Below are 16407 nucleotides of genomic sequence, written 5' to 3'. Positions count from 1 at the left end.
CAATGTCTCAAAAATAATTGACCTTAAGCTCCTAGCTAATCGCCTCCTCCTGGTACTTCCCTCCTTGATACACGACGACCAGTCTGGTTTTCTTCCGGGTCGTAATACGGCGTTAAACCTTCGGAGAGTACATAACGTAATGAGTCGCCAGTCCATCTTACAACAGGACGCGGCCATCCTATCCCTCGATGCCATGATGGCGTTCTACTCGATCGAATGGCCCTATCTATTCGAGGTCCTCCACCGCTTTGGCTTTGGGCCTCAATTCATTGCCTGGGTGCGCCTGCTATATAAAGACCTCTTGGGCCAAGTTCAGGTGAACAATCACGCCTCTAGAAGGTTTCGTCTTCATCGAGGGACCAGGCAGGGCTGCCCCCTGTCCCCGCTGCTGTTTGCCCTCACCCTAGAGCCTCTGGCTCATTGGGTCCGTACAGATGTCTCCATTAGAGGCCTCCACTGGAATGAGAACGTTGTGGACAAAATATCTCTATATGCGGACGACATTCTGATATACGCGTCGTGTCCGCGGTCCTCTATCAACAGCCTGTTTCACGTGCTCACCAATTTCGGAAAATACTCAGGATACGCTATAAATTGAACTAAATCTGTGTTGTACATGTTGCATGCTCCCCCCCCTCGCTTACCCCGAGGATTTTCCATTGCGATAGCCACAGAAGGTTTCATGTAGCTTGGTATTTATGTTACGCCCGACTTCAAGACTTTCTACGACCGTAACTTGCTGGGTCCCCTGCGGAGGCTCCGTAGCGATGTTGCTCACTGGCGGTCACTCCCGCTGTCCCTCCCAGGTGGGCCGGCATTGTTTAAAATGTTTAAAATGTTGGCGCTCCCGCGCTTTCTATATGTCATGCAGAGTTGCCTTTTTTTATACCCGATTCATACTTTCGGGCGGTGGAGAGTGAGCTCTGACTCCTGTTGTGGGATGGGGGCGCTGCTCGGATAGCTCTTTGCAAGCTCTTTCAGGGTTGGTACCATGGGGGCATCGCCCTCCCTAACCTCTGCCTCTATTATTGGGCGTCGCAGCTGGTGGCTGTGAACCAATGGGTACACGGTTCGCCCTTTAATCCGGTCTTCCTGTTTGACAGATGTCAGACGGGGCGAGAAGGCTATCTGGGGGCCCTCTACAGTAAACCAGCTAAGACCAGGTATGTTGGGCCTATGGCACATACAGTTGCAATTTGGCACAGGGCCCATAGAAGTTTGGGATGGACAGGTAGGGTCACCAAGGCCACACCTTTGTGGTCTACACAAAGTCTGGGTTCCCTCTGCTTCCTTCAGGGCTTCGACAGGTGGGACTTGATTGGGATTTCGGAGGTGGGAGATCTTGTCCGTAAGGGTAACTTGCTGACCTTCAGTGACCTCCAAGCCAAGTATGCTCTTGCATCCACTGAATTCTTCCTCTATTTGCAAATCACACATGCCATTCGTGCCGCTGTCCCGGACCTCTCCTCCATACCCGCGACATCCCCTCTAGAAGACAGGCTGTTATCAGAGCCTCTCCCCGAGAAGGCTATTTCCCTCACCTACCGTAAGCTCTGTAATAACCTCCCTGATTCCTTCCAGTCACTGCGGACCAAGTGGGAGGCAGACCTGGGTCCCCTAGACGAGGAAGATTGGCGGTCGGCCCTGATGTCCCCGAGGGAATCTGCTATTTGCCATTGGTTTAGGTTGATTCAACTGAAGGTTCTCCACAGGGCGTATATGTCTGCTCCTACTCTGGCCAAGATTGGATGGCGCCCTGCCCCATTGTGCCTGCGAGGATGTGGTCTGCCTGGCACCTTCTATCACATCTTGTGGGACTGACCGGTGGTGCAGAGGTTCTGGAGTGGTACGCTTCGTAAAATGAGCTCCTCCTTGGGTAGGCCGCTCTTGCTGTCGCCCAGGGAATGTGTCCTTAACATCTGGGGGTCAATGATTTGAATGAACAGGAGTTGCGGTGGGCGGCGCTAGGTTTTCTTTCGGCCAAACGTTCCATAGCGATGAAGTGGGCTTCCCCAGATAGACTGTTGGTGGTGGGCTGGGTGGCTGAAATGGATCGTTGCACGATTGCTGAAAAGACGGTCTACAAGACACGTGGTTGTCTGAAAACGTGGGATAAAAAATGGGGGCACTGGAATGTTTACCGTGGTGAACTGTGTGACTCTCCTACAGCTGAACTGGCTATGTCCCGTGTGGGGCCAATGGGAAGGCATGTACGCTAATCTGTATTTTGTTTGTTCTATGAATGGTTTTGACTGCACCAGACTGCTCGTGATTCTTTTCGGACTCTGCTCTTTTATGCCACTGAAACCTTCAGCGACACTGTTCTTATGTTCATAAAAAAGAAAATGTAAGACGTTAGTGTAGGAGAGTAGGGTCTGCAATCCTATGATCACCCAGATTTTTTGCTTTTGTTTCACTGGTTTACGACTTTCTCTGGCTGTGGGCCTGCTAATCAGACCCACAGCCTGGCTGTTCTCTCTCTAAATTACAACATGTACCCTAGGTGCATTTACCAATTGGTACTGGGCCACCTTATCAGACCCTGTAACTCAGGGCATAGGTGTACCCAGGGCTGCCAGGGGCTGCAGCATGTATTATGCCACCCCTGGCTAGCCTCCTAAATTTGACACAACTGGCTGCATGACAGCTGGGGCAAAGTCGTGTAATCACCCTTTGCTGTAGGTGTAGTATACCTATACCTAACCCTAAAATGGACACACAGATTCCTATCAGTCACTCCTATGGCAGGCCTTGACAATCCTGAAGGCAGAGTGCTTGGAATCGTGTGAGATGGTGCTCTGGCATGAGCTGAGCCTGTCTGCAGCTTGCGGAACCAAGTCCTAATAGATGTTCCATGATATTGCATACCATATACTCTTAAGTGCATTATAATCCTCGCGGTTAAATGCTATCTTTGGTATTGCTTTATCAAAACATGTCGAGTAAGGTGTCATACGAATTGGAATACTAACCCCTCGCCAATTCTGGCGACGGGGTTAGCATTCCACCCTTCTAGAGGGACACGACATGTATGTAACTGTGAACCCCGGTTAAAGTTAACTGAAGCCTCAGCTCCACAAAATGGATGCTGCCACCACAGACACGAGTCTGACCCCCTACAGCTGGGAGTCCTTCCAGCGAGGGGAGCCTGGACAAAGGGTTTCCTGTCAGGGGCGGTGCTAGCACCGTCCCAGACATGGTTTTGTGTATCCTGGGTAGGCAGGGCTTTACAGGAAGGTGACTGCTGAGTGGCACCCCGGTGCTCACTACGCATAGGCCAGTCTGAACCAGTTCCAGGGGCACACCAGCCCCTGGCCTGGGGAAGTCCGGCATGGGAGAGGGGTGTAACCACCCCCTCCTAGTCCCACCCATAGGCAGGACCTAGTCACCGGGTCAGCCCCCTTTTTTAGTATAAAGATGGGAGCGGGCCCCCTGTTCAAATTAGATCATCTTTGGAATCAAGACACGACTTTCTGCGAAAGGACATCAAGATTTCTTCTTCAAGATTCTCCCTTGTGGCTAAGGAGTAGTCACCCTGCATCAAGCGGGCACCATCCTAAGAACACTGCGGTCTGCTGCAAGTCCTTCGTCACAAATCCGACGACCCAGCTTGACGAGACCCGGCTTCCCTGGCACCTCTGACCTCTACTCACCTCTACAGCAAAGCTGAGAACTGTGAGTGCGACGAGACCTCGAGGGACCGACGATCGCCAAGACTGCACGACTTCTTTGCAACAAGCCCACCGTGTGCTCCACTGGTGAGTGCTTTGGGGTCCGAGAAGCCCCAACCCTGAGCAGCTCCAGCACCGAAGATCAGCCCTCCAGCATCTCCACGATCTGCGTGGGGCCCTTCTGCTTTTGCGTGCTCACCGCGCTGTGTGGCTACTAGCCGGCTGGCTTGTGGCCTTCTACACGACGCCCGACGACATCACTGCTGCTGGTCTGGTTGCTCCAGACTGGCCCTTGCTTCCTTCTTCAAGAGAGGCACCCCGGACCCTCCTGGTCCACTCCAGACGCCATTTTGAGTCCACCGCGTGGGCTTGAATTTGCCAAGGCTTTGTTGCCCAATCCTGGGTCCAGCGACGCCGACAGCTTCAATCTTCGTGGGACAGCTCGCTCCTCCATCCTGGTCGCCGACAACGCCTCCTGGTCCGTGAGATCTGCGAGCACAGCGTCACCCACTCACCTAGTCGAGGTGACTACCATCCGGTGCCCTCCTGGTGCCACCTGACTACTGGCTAGTAGTCACGAACTTGGTCCCCTCTGCTTTCAGGTGTCATCTTCCTTCGATCCAGGCTTGGATCCATCGAACTTTCTTCACTGGTCGCCTGCCAGCAACTTCTTTCTTCCAGGCTCCTGGTCCGTCTACGAGGATTCCCGACGTCTTTTGAGACCTATGCAGCTGCAGCCCCTGGGCTAGGTAACTTCGGCATTTCGGTGCCCCAGCATAGCCTCACTATCCAAGGGTCAGAATCCACTTTCGTTTTCTTCCTACCAGGTCGGGTTCGCCCGAGAACACTAACTTTGTCTTTACTAGCTACCATAGACTTTGTCCAGCATCACGCGTGAGAGTGCACACTCTGCACCCGAGTCCCCTGGGTCTCCTAGAAGTAATCTGAAGATTCTATAGTCAAGATCTAGCGATTCCAAAGCCTATTAGTACTGTACTTACCTGCTAGTAATTTCGCATTCCACTTTCAGAGTATATGGTTTTCCGTGCCCCTCGGGCATTTGTATATACTGTGCTAACTTAAGTATTTTCGTAAAGGTTTTGTTTTGTGCTTAGTACCCTGTCCTCATAAAGAGTACAGGGCTGTTGTGATTCTTAATAAATATCTTGTTTATTTTCATAACACTTGTGTGGTGTCCTTTCACTGGGTGTTCAAGGGGTATATGTGTGGTATAACAGCTGGCTTAACACGCCCTCTCGAGTCTTTAGCCTTAGACTGCTCGTATCCACACTACTAGGATAGCTGGTCTATAAGGTTGACTTACAACCAATCATCAATAAGGGTTGTTTGGACTGATACAAAGTGCTCACTAGAATAGTGAACATTATATATCAGGCCAACTTCTCACAGTTAGTTTCTCCTCTACAAGTAATGACTGCTCTGTATGACTCTCCTTTATTATGCCGCCGGACCCTGGGTTGTCGGCTGAAGGGCTGTGTAAATCCGACAGTGCTGGGAGGTGGCTTTAAACGACGCAGCCGGCCCTCTGGGTTGTAGGCTCGATGCTGTGTGTCTGTAGTACAGTATAAAAAAGGTCTTACAAAAAAAAAAATAATAATAATAATTGAAGTAGGGATCACAAGAGTATGCAAGGTGATATTCAGCGTCTTTGCTCTTCTACCCAGTACGTCAGAGAAAGTCCCGATGTCATCGTTGGAGTATACCCTTAATGGTGGAGGCGATGAAAAATTGGGCAAATAGTCCCTCATAGAAGAATTCGTGGAAGAAGACCAGGTGGATGAACTTCTGCGTCTCCTCTTGTGTGGACATTCGTGGTGGGAGCTGTGACGACCCCTTGACCGTGATCGGCGTGTGGAAGGCGACCTGGGTCTTCTGGGAGGGACTTAGAAGGCTTTGCAGGAGCACTTCTATCAGGAGAGGTTCTGGATGGTGAGTATGTCCGAGAGTAGTACGAGCCCGGACTTCTGCATTCACCTGTTGCGACACCCTGCAGCCATCGAGGCGACAGACCGTAGGCCCTCTTCTCGCCAGCTCTAGGAGACCTCTCTGGAGAAATCTGCACAATATGCAGCCCTGGAGATGATGACTGGGCTCTTGACGTCGATCTGGATCTAGACATTGACTTGCGCCGGGCCTCCTCAGTGGCCTCTGCAATTTCTTCCCTCGACGTCGAACGCCTCAACGTCGATGAGGTCTGCATAACCTTCGGCGTCGATGTGCGCGGCGATCTGCTATGGGGACGCCGTTTTGTCATCGACGTTGATCGCCTACGGCGATGTGGGGACCTTGACGTCGACGGCGATGTTGGGACCTTGACGTCGACTGTCGGAGGCGATGGGGGGACCTCGAAGTCTACCTCCCATGATGTTCTGCTGGCATCGACATCCTCGACGTCGAATGATGGGACCTTGACGACGCTCTCGACGTCGACATGTCCACTCAAGGCATGGTCTTCGTCGTCGTGTCTCTCGACACGACCCCCTCGAGGTTGGCGGGGAATGTCTTGACGTCAACGGAAGCCTCGACGTGGACTGAGCTTTCTCAGGTCTCTCTTGACCCACAGCCTTCGAGCCCGAAGTGCTGTACCTTGACGCCCACTTACTGGCATGAGGCAGAGAGCCTTGACGTTGAGACGATGACTTCTCCCTCGACGCTGAAGAGTGCCTCGGCCTCTTCGACGGTGATCTCGACAGCGAACATTCCGTCACCACCTTCTTCCTGGACTCAGGGGAGGTAGAACGACACCGTTTTCGGTGATGCTTACTTGAAGAAGGCGCTCTGAAGTCTCCATGGTCACCGCCATGATGGCTTCTGTCCTTCTCCAGCTGGGCATGAAGCGTGATGCGTTCTCCGTCGCGCTGAGTCCTTTTGAAAAACTTCTGGCAATGATAACACTGGTCAGGGTTGTGTGAAGTTGGAAGACACGCAATGCACACAGAGTGTGGGTCTGACAGTGCCATTTTCTTGCCACAGGAAGGAGATTTCCGAAATAATGCAGGCATTCTGACTGGAAGAAATTTGGAAAACAACTGTAGAATATGCCTCTAGGAATCAGAATCTGTCGAATGTTCTGATAAAATATCAAATAAATCACTTTCAGTCAAAAAACTGAAGAGCTCAAACTCCAGGATCCTCACAGAAGGAGCCGGAAAAAAGAACTGACCTGTCAGTTTTCTTTGTTTCATTGCTCTGCTATGCAGCCTACAGGCAACTGCCTGCAATTACAAGCTTTCCTTAAGGCAATCAAGCATTGTTGGATGACAATTTCTCACTGCTTCCTCTTTTCCTTATGGGTTAGGAGGGTATTGTTCTTGCAATGCAAACCTATGTAATTTTGGCATTTTTGCCATGTTGGAAACAATATATATATTTTCTATATGCTCTGGGATCCCGCACATGGGGAGTATCCGCTAGATGAGAACCTTTCTTTAAAGGGCTTCTGTTCTGCTTGTGGAGCTTTATGGAAAGATCTCTTGGGCTGGGGAAACAAGAATTTGGTTCCATTATTGGCGCTCCCACTTAAAAGAACTGATTCTGGGGAAAACCTATTTTCCGCTGCTTTAGTTCTCTTTGCTATCAAAATGCAGTTAATATGTGTTCCCAGAGAGATCATAATGTGTTAATAACCTTTGTTTCACAATGAGGAGTGTAAGGTCTTCCTGGCCAGGGGAGCAGACACCATCTTTAACAATGCATACACCTAATAAGGTATCATATTGCTACAGAGGCACAGATCCTGTTAAACAGCGACCCACAGTAATAATTTCTTTCAGGCTAATGCCTTCACTTTTTGCCAACCCATAACAGCTTTTTTCAAGCCTATTTTTCATTATATCATCCTAAGTTGAAGGCACAGCGGTTTTCCACCACTGCTCCTGGAGGATGGGGATCAAAGAGGGTTACCGGGGTGCAGCATCGGGCTTACCTCTGCCCAGAAGTGGTGTCTGGCAGAAGTGACATTATCAAAAGTAAGGGGGACAGAGGTGCCCCTTCTTCCCTGGCCCCACTGCCATTTACAAAGCGCGACTAAGTGGGAAGTTCCAAGATTCGCGGGGCGTCTGTCATTAGTTCCTAGACAAAGTACTCGCTATTACATTTAAAGGCTTCTATAGCCCAATTTTTAACACAATAGAATGCAGTCACATTAATGTGTTTTCCTTTTTGTGTGATCTTTTAATTGCCCCTTTACTCTTGTGTTATATATTAAATCAGCACACGAGGGAGAGAAACACTGGGCCAGGGTGGACAAGCAGACAAGCCAGAAAGCAACACAAACCACACAAGAGGCGGGCGGCAGGGAGTTTGTTGATAGGTGAAGCACACACGAAAGAGCTTACAAAACAAGGGAGACAGCAACATGAGTGTGGGGAGAATCACAGGGAGGGCGCTGAAAAAACATGCACTCTCATGGAGTGCTAAAGCAAGAAAAAAAAAGTAGTTCCTGTAAATGTGAGCAGCGGAAGGACAGAGATCAGCAGACAATCCCAGAGATGGCAAAGAGCATATGCTCCAGAGAAGGAACAAACACAAGATGGGCAAGCTAGGAAAAGGAATGCCATCAAACAGGAAGTAAGCAAATTAGAGACAAAGTCAACCAATGGTAAACAATGGGCGGGGTTTAACCCTTTCCATGCGGCATGTGCTCATCACTGCGTGGAGCTGTCATGCTGCAGCCGCTCCGCCCACGCAGCACTAATTCCCTGCCTGTGCGGGCGAATTATTGAATGTGCAGGGTTCATGATGGCTCCTCGCCGTCATGAGTACCCGCCGCCCTGGACTCATGACGGCGTGGAGCAGTCATAATGACGGCGTGGAGCAGTCATAATACCGGAGCGCCTTGCGCACCCCCTAGCCCCGGCAGAATTTGCGGCGCAGGAAAGGGGATAAACTCCCTAAGCTTTTGGTAAGCCCACAACAGATCCTTTGCTATCAGACAGTGGTCGACCTCAAAACTGCCTATTATGGCAGTTATGCCATTATGGCTCCAGCTTTAAGGCACCCCACCTTGCACTCCCATACCAAGCATTACAGCCTGCACACTAATCATATAAACCTAGGCCTAAGGCCGACAAACACAGAACAACGCTAAAGGCCAACAATTTAATACTCAAGCCAGGGTCTGTGTCCCGGGGGTGGATGATAACAGAAATATGGTTTTGCAAAACACACTGCTCCCATCTGAAACACAGTCAGATATAGCACCTAGCAGAAGTGGGAGAAAAAGCTACTCTGATTTCCCCCCACTCAAGAGTCCACTGAAGGATTTAAAAAAGTGTGCGGCCCTTGTTTAGCCCATTACATAGATCCCTCCCATTGAATACTAAGGTTGGTCTCAACCAAACTAGTTTGGTGACTCCTCATTTTGGGATTCCATTAAAGGTTATTAAGAACTATATTACTCACTATTCTAGAATTGCAGCTTAGATTTGACAGTTTACCTGTAGCAGTGGCCTCACTTATTCCACATATCTTTAGTTATCTTCTCTAGGAGATTCAGTCATTTTCCCAGCTTTAAAACTGCAGACCTTTGTGAGATCCTTTAAAGTGAATCAGCCCTTCTGTACCATCTAATTGAAGAAACAGGCATATTGTGTGCCTGCGATATCAGATATAATGAACTAATATCTTACAATTTAAACGCATGCACGGAGAAGCCAGTTAGTTGTTTCACAATATGCAGAGACAAAATACCAGCAGTATCTAGCTTAGAAAAAAGATGGAAACCACACAAAAAAGCACTTTCTACACTCCAGATAGAAAACCCACTCAGAGTTCAAGAAGCACCATCCTCCTATGCAGAGGTTCTGCCTTTTCAAAGCCCTCATAGAAATCTAATTTACCGTTTCAAGTAATCCAGGAAACTGAACTCCTTCTCAGAAACATGGACAGCAGCCATCTCCTCTCTCTCTTCTTCATCACCATTGTCTTCAGAATCTTCTGCTTCGGCTTCTGTCGACACTACTTGACCTAGAATGAGAGCATAAAATAAAGTAATGGAATTGTAGAAATATGTGATTCGCATGTCAAACAAAAATGAAGAAACTGAAAGCAGTAGAAATGGATACGAAGGACAATCACAAAGGAACAAGGTGATTATCATTTTTTAAATAAAAGGGCGTTGCCAGGCCAGGGATTTACAACTCTATAAGAGCAGGATGTAAAGTAGACAAAAGGTAAGACTGCAGTGTCACTGAAAGCGCAGATAATTCATACTCACGGGGCAAGTCAGCAAAAAGAATCTGTCGTAGGAGTTGAGACTCTTCTTCTGGGTCCAGCTCAGGAGAGCCAAATACATCACCTTCAGGCCACACCTCCCTGCAAAAGAGAAGCAACAGGCTTCAAAGCATCTGAACATTACCTCTACCTATTCCAGTGCATTCTTCCATTCATTCTCCATTCCTCACCCCAGACCAGGAAAGTGGGAATCACTTGAGCTACCCAACCTACTGCGCCAACTCCCTCTACTTCAGCCTGCAAAAACATCACACAGCCCCACCACTCTATTTCCATTTGATCCAAACCACCATAGCAGAACAGAAACTAGACAGAAGCTGGAGATTCCATTCACTCTGACTGAATTACCACACCAACTTTACAGCACAATATGTATTAATTGTGGGGCTGACTAGGCGAGTTCTACAAAGTAGGGAGATGAATGACTAAGCGTCCAAGGGTGTGGAAATACATGAAATATCTACTTGTCCATGGGACAGGTTGCTTCATAAATCTACTTGTCCTGTAACGAATATGCTGCTTACCAGTATGCATCTGTTCTTGGCATGTAGGGCTGCTGACATTCATATCTGTGCATAGATCGCCGCCTAGTGTTGGGTCCGGATGATTGCACATTGTTGTCCTGGAAGAATCTTCGAAGTATCAGGAGATAGGTGGCTCCTCCCCTGGACTACAGTGCGCATGGGCATCCCCTCCATCCCCAGATTGTTTTTCGCCATTGTGGCAGAGATGGAGTGCAATACAGTGAGTGATGTCCATGCTACATAGTAATTCTAAATGCTACAGCTGCTACAGGCGCCGGGGAGGAGGGTGGGCGATATGAATGTCAGCAGCCCTACATGCCAAGAACAGATGCATACTGGTAAGTAGCATATTCGGTTCGAGGCATGTGGGCTGCTGAATTCATATCTGTGCATAGATTACATAGCAGTCCCTCCTGTTAGCGGCGGCTGCCCGTGCCAGCTGCAGCAGTCGGAAAAAGAGTTTTGAGAACAGCCTGTCCTACAGCTGCCCGCTGTTTAGAATGCACATCTACGCAGTAGTGTTTCGTAAATGTATGTGTGGTGGACCAAGTGGCTGCCGTACATATCTCTTCTAAAGGAATATTCCCCAGGAAAGCCATGGACGCTCCTAACTTACGTGTGGAGTGTGCTCGTGGTGGAATGGTTAGTGTGCGTTTAGCCTTAGCATAGCAAATCTGTATACACTTAAAGATCCACCGGGCTATCCCTGCTTTGGAAATGGGGTTGCCTTTGTGTTGTGGAGAAAAGGCAACAAAAAGCTGTTTTGTTTTTCTGAAATCCTTTGTTCTGTCTATATAGTACATTAGAGCCCTTTTGACATCTAACGTGTGTAAGGATCTCTCCGCGACATTTTCTGGATTAGGAAAGAAAACTGGCAGTTCTATGGTCTGGTTCATGTGGAACTGCGAAATCACCTTAGGCATAAAGGTAGGGTTGGTGCGTAATACAACCCTATTTGCGTGGACCTGTATGAATGGCTCTTGAATGGTTGGTGCCTGGTGTTCACTAACTCTCCTCTGTGTTAATGGCTACTAGGAAAGCAACTTACCAGGTCAGAAATTGAATCGCACAAGAGCGTAGAGGTTCAAAAGGTGGTCCCATCAATCTGGTGAGGACCACATTTAGGTTCCAGACTGGTGACGGTGGGTGTCTGGGAGGGATCACTCTTTTAAGTCCTTCCAGAAAAGCTTTAATGGCAGGCACTCTGAATATTGAGAGGTGCTGCCTGTTCTGAAGATAGGCTGCTAAGGCAGATAAATGTATACGAATGGAACTGTAAGCTAGATTACATCTGTATAAATGCAACAAATAACAGATAATGTTTTGAATAGATGCATCCAGTGGGTTAATGTCATTGTTGGTACAATATATGACATACCTTTTCCATTTAGCCGCATAGCATGCTCTGGTTGTGGGCCGTCTTGCCTCCTTGATGATATTCATACATTCTGGGGGCAAGTTGAGGTAGCCAAATTCTAGGACTTCAGGAGCCAGATCGCCAGGTTGAGCTGTTGCAGATCTGGATGCTGAATGTCACCATGGCTCTGCGTCAAAAGCCTGGGTGTGAGGCGTAGCCTTTGATGCGGTACCACGGATAGGTCTAGAAACGTGGTGTACCATGGCTGGCGTGCCCACATTGGAGCAACTAGGATGAGGGTCATCGAGTGTTGCCGTAGTTTGCGCGCCACCAGCGGTATCAAAGGTGCTGGGGGAAAAGCGTACGCAAATTTGCCTGACCAGTTCATCCATATCGCATTGCCCTGCGACTGTGGATGTGGGAACCTGCTTGCGAAGCTTTGGCATTTTGCGTTTTCTCTTGTGGCGAACAGGTCTATCTGTGGATGACCCCACTGCTGGAAGTACGGTTGGAGCACTGATGGATGTATCTCCCAATCGTGCATCTGGTGGCTGTGTCTGCTGAGCAGATCCGCCATCTGGTTGTCCTTGCCCAGGAGGTGTTCCGCCATGAGGAAGATGTTCCTATGAACGGCCCACTTCCACATGCTTTGAGCCAGATGAGACAACTGTGGAGAGTGTGTTCCTCCCTGCTTCTGTATGTAGTACATGGAAGTCATGTTGTCCGTCCGGATCAACACGACCTTGTTGCACAAGTGTACCTTGAAAGCTTTCATCGCCATGAAGATTGCCATCAGTTCCAGAAGGTTGATGAGCATCTTCTTTTGCTGTGCTGTCCATAGTTCCTGCACTGTGTAGTGGAGTACATGAGCTCCCCATCCGTCCGCCATCAGTACAATTTGTGGCACAGGCTCTTGGAACGGTCGGCCCTTGCAAAGGTTTTGTGGGTTCCACCAATGCAGAGAGTTGAATGCCCGACCGCTCACCAACACTAGGTCTTTTAACTGTCCTTGAGCCTGATTCCAGCGACGTGCTAATCACCCCTGAAGCGGACGCATGTGTAGTCTCGCGTGCGGGACTATGAAAATGCAGGAGGCCATCCTGCCTATCAGCTGCATGAACACTTTCGCTGGAAGCGAGTGTTGAAGTCTGAATTTCTGTATCAGCAATTGCATGCTGTTTATCCTCACTGAATTTGGCTGAGCTTTGGCTGCCAGTGTCTATTGTCGCGCCCAGGTACTGTCGCACGTGGGCAGGCTGGAGATGTGACTTTGGATAATGCAGCGAGAATCCCAGACTGTGAAGAAGATGAATGGTGTGGGACATGTGGCTGGCACACTGCTGGGCCGTCTTTGCTTGAATAAGCCAGTCGTCCAGATAAGGGTAGACATGTATGTGCTGTCTCCTGAGGTGTGCTGCTACTGTCGCCAGGCACTTTGTGAACATCCTGGGTGCCGTCGTTACTTCGAAAGGGAGGACTTTGAACTGATAATGTTGATGTTGAATAGTGAACCTGAGATACTGTCTGTGTGATGGGTGTATGGGTATATGGAAATACGCATCTTTTAGATCCAGTGTTGCGAGGAAGTTTTCCTGACTGAGTAACGGCAGAACCTGCTGTAAGGTGAGCATATGAAAATGCTCTGACAGAATGTAACTGTTTAGAGGCCTGAGGTCCAGTATAGGTCTGAGAGACCCGTCCTTTTTGGGTATTAAAAAGTACAGAGAGTACACCCCTGACCCTTGGTCTTCTACAGGCACGAGCTCTATGGCCCCTTTTTGCATTATGCTGACGACCTCATGCTGCAATAAGTGTAAGTGCTCTGCGGACATAGGACGGTGTCTTGGTGGGATGTTGGGTGGAGTGGACGTTCATTCCAGACAATACCCGTACTGTACAATGTCTCTCACCCACCTGTCTGTGGTGATGGACTTCCAGACTGGCAGGAACTGTTGTAGTCTCCCCCCGACAGGTGTTATATGGTCGGGGGCAGTGACAGGGCGTCACTGTTTGGTATTGGCAGAGGATCTGGAACTGTTGTTTCCTCTGCCTCTGCCCTTGATGTTGTTTCCACGATATCCACCCTGGTTGTTCTTATTGTAGGTGGATTGTGTACATCCCTTATTGTATTGTGTCTGTTGTGTTGACTGGCCTCTTGAGGGGCCCCTAGTATTGGAGCGACGAAAGGAGCCACCCCGAAACTGCTGTGACTGCAGAGCCCCCATAGACTTTGCAGTCTCTGTGTCTTTTTTTATTTTTTCAAGGGTGGTGTCAACCTCAGGTCCGAATAAGAAGTCTGGGTTAACTGGCTGATTGAGGATAGAAGTTTGTATTTCAGGTTTGAATCCTGAGATTCTCAACCAGGCGTGTCTCCTTAACATAACGCTAGTGTTGATGGCCCTGGCTGCAGTGTCAGCTGCGTCTAGAGCGCACTTGATGGAAGCATTGGTTATCAGTTTCCACTCCTGGATGAGTAGTTCTGCCCCCTCCTTGTACTGATCAGGTAGGTGTTGCAACAGTGTCTCAAGGGTATCATAATGGGACCTGTCATATCTGGCCAAGAGTGCCTGAGTGTTGGCAATGCGCCAGATGTTAGCCGCCTGCGCAGCCACTCTTTTCCCTGAAGTTTCCATAACTTTTGACTCTTTGTCAGGAGGAGGAGCATCACCTGTAGTCTGGGAGTTTGCTCTCTTACGTGCATTAGAAACAACCAATGAGTCCAATGGCAACTGTCCCCTTATATAAGTAGGGTCCGCAGGGGGCGGTCTATATTTCTTCTCAATCCTTGGGTTTAACACCCTGGCTATAGTGGTGTCTTTAAAAATGTCACCAGCATGCTTAAGGACCCCTTTTAGCATGGGTAGGGTTTTGACTGCCCTTTCTGAAGTGGAAAACGTGTCGACCAGAAAGTCTTCATCCACAGGGTCAGCATGTAGCTCGACGTCATGATTGCTGGCTGCACTTTCAATAAGGGCGTTAAAGGCAGTTGTGTCCTCAGTAGGAGATGTTTTCACACTGTACACATGAGTGTCAGGGCCAATCTGCGGATCCCTTGAGTCAGCAGGGTCCGCCCATGGTTGGGCTTGATCATCAGGATCAGTGTCCACATGATAGAGGTCATCCTCATGTTAATCATTCCCTGCATCCACATCGGAGTATGTTGGGGAAAAATGTTGAGGTTCCTGTCCATAGTGATGGAGGGGTTCCACAAGAGCTGGAGATGTTGTTGAAACTATCTTCTTCTTCAAGGGAATCTTATATGATTCCATGGGTGTTTCTGGCAATAATTTTCTTTTGTATATGGACAGTCTACCAGGTTCCGAGTCGATGAATTGCCTCGGCTCCTGGTCTTCAGGCTCTTCTGCAGGCTCCATTTCCGCCGACACTTGTTTAGTTAACCAACGAAAAAAGAATGCCAGTACTGATATACATGATTTAACAGGACCAAATCCCCACCAGAAACCCGAGCAATAAATCAGGAATGGGAGTTACTACTTAATAGTATTTTATTCACATTATTTGCGACATTTAAACTCAACATTTAATTCATAGTACAAAAAAGGGGGTAAATTTACAGTGGACACAGGGGACAATGGGATATTGACCAACCATTCACTCATTCAATCAAAATGCAGGCATATCACAAACAACCATATCATATATACGTGTAGGAGGGAAAAAAGAGATTTAGAAAAACAATGCAACAGAGAAACCAATACCAAGGTCTACAGGTTTTTTCAAAAGCATTTATACTAAATGTTTTCTAGGTACATTCCTATATGTCTACAAAGTCAGTTAAAATTGATTAGAATCACAATTCTGTGGTAATGTACAACACTCAGCACTGGGTTTGGCTACTTCAATCCCCAGATGCTATAGTAGACCAGTAGGATGGGGCCTACGCGTTTCGAATCCCGCTTGGATCGTAGGGGATTCTCTTCAGGGCCATTAGGGTTCCTATAAAACAGTCAAATGGGAAAAGGGAAAGAAAGAACAAAGAAAAAAAGAAGCGTAAGTGGCACATATTGGACCAGTTATATACTATCTATTTCATCCAGCACAGACATCTACTTCAGCCACGCCACAGAGCTTGAATGGACGGACCACAGCTGCGTTCACTTCACCTTCAGAAGAACGACGACCCACCACCACCAGCAACAGGCTGCCCGCAGAAGCTGGAACAAGATCACAGCCGACCAGCTCGCCACCTCCCTGAGCCAACACCCTCCTGCCAGCTCAGCGAACCCCAGCCAGGCCGCCGACAACCTCACAAAGTGGATCAGCAACTGCGCGGACGAGCTTGCCCCGCTGAGGACCCCGCCCAGCAGACCCGGCAGCAAGAAAGCCCCATGGTTCACCGACGAACTCAAGAGCTCCAAGAAGACCTGCCGAGCCCTCGAGAAAGTCTGGAGAAGGGAACCTACACCGGACAACAGGACCACCTTCAAGCTTGCCACCCGGAAGCACCACCAGCTGATCCGCGCCGCCAAGAAAACTGCATTCAAGGACCGTCTGGACAACAACGCACACAACTGCAAGGAACTCTTCAACATCGTGAAAGAGCTCTCCAACCCCAGCGCAGGAAACAACGACATCACCC

The 16407-nt window shown here is 48.9% G+C and overlaps 1 protein-coding gene across 3 annotated transcripts in view; it reads right to left on the bottom strand.

The window, feature by feature from the left end:
* The window catches only part of TIMELESS (timeless circadian regulator), a 466894-nt gene that overhangs the window by 234166 nt on the left and 216321 nt on the right, over positions 1-16407 (bottom strand). For all 3 annotated transcript variants that reach the window (XM_086959580.1, XM_086959589.1, XM_086959597.1), the window contains exons 15-16: positions 9910-10007; positions 9533-9659 (exon numbers count right to left, since the gene is read on the bottom strand). In XM_086959580.1, the coding sequence (XP_086815706.1) occupies positions 9533-9659; positions 9910-10007 (225 nt within the window). The remainder of the gene's footprint in view (positions 1-9532; positions 9660-9909; positions 10008-16407) is intronic.

This window comes from Lissotriton vulgaris, chromosome 1_1 (assembly GCF_964263255.1).
Source record: "Lissotriton vulgaris chromosome 1_1, aLisVul1.2, whole genome shotgun sequence".
Lineage (NCBI taxonomy): Eukaryota > Metazoa > Chordata > Amphibia > Caudata > Salamandridae > Lissotriton > Lissotriton vulgaris.
Note: the sequence above shows the minus strand (reverse complement) of the source record. Positions and strands in the feature narration are given on the sequence as shown.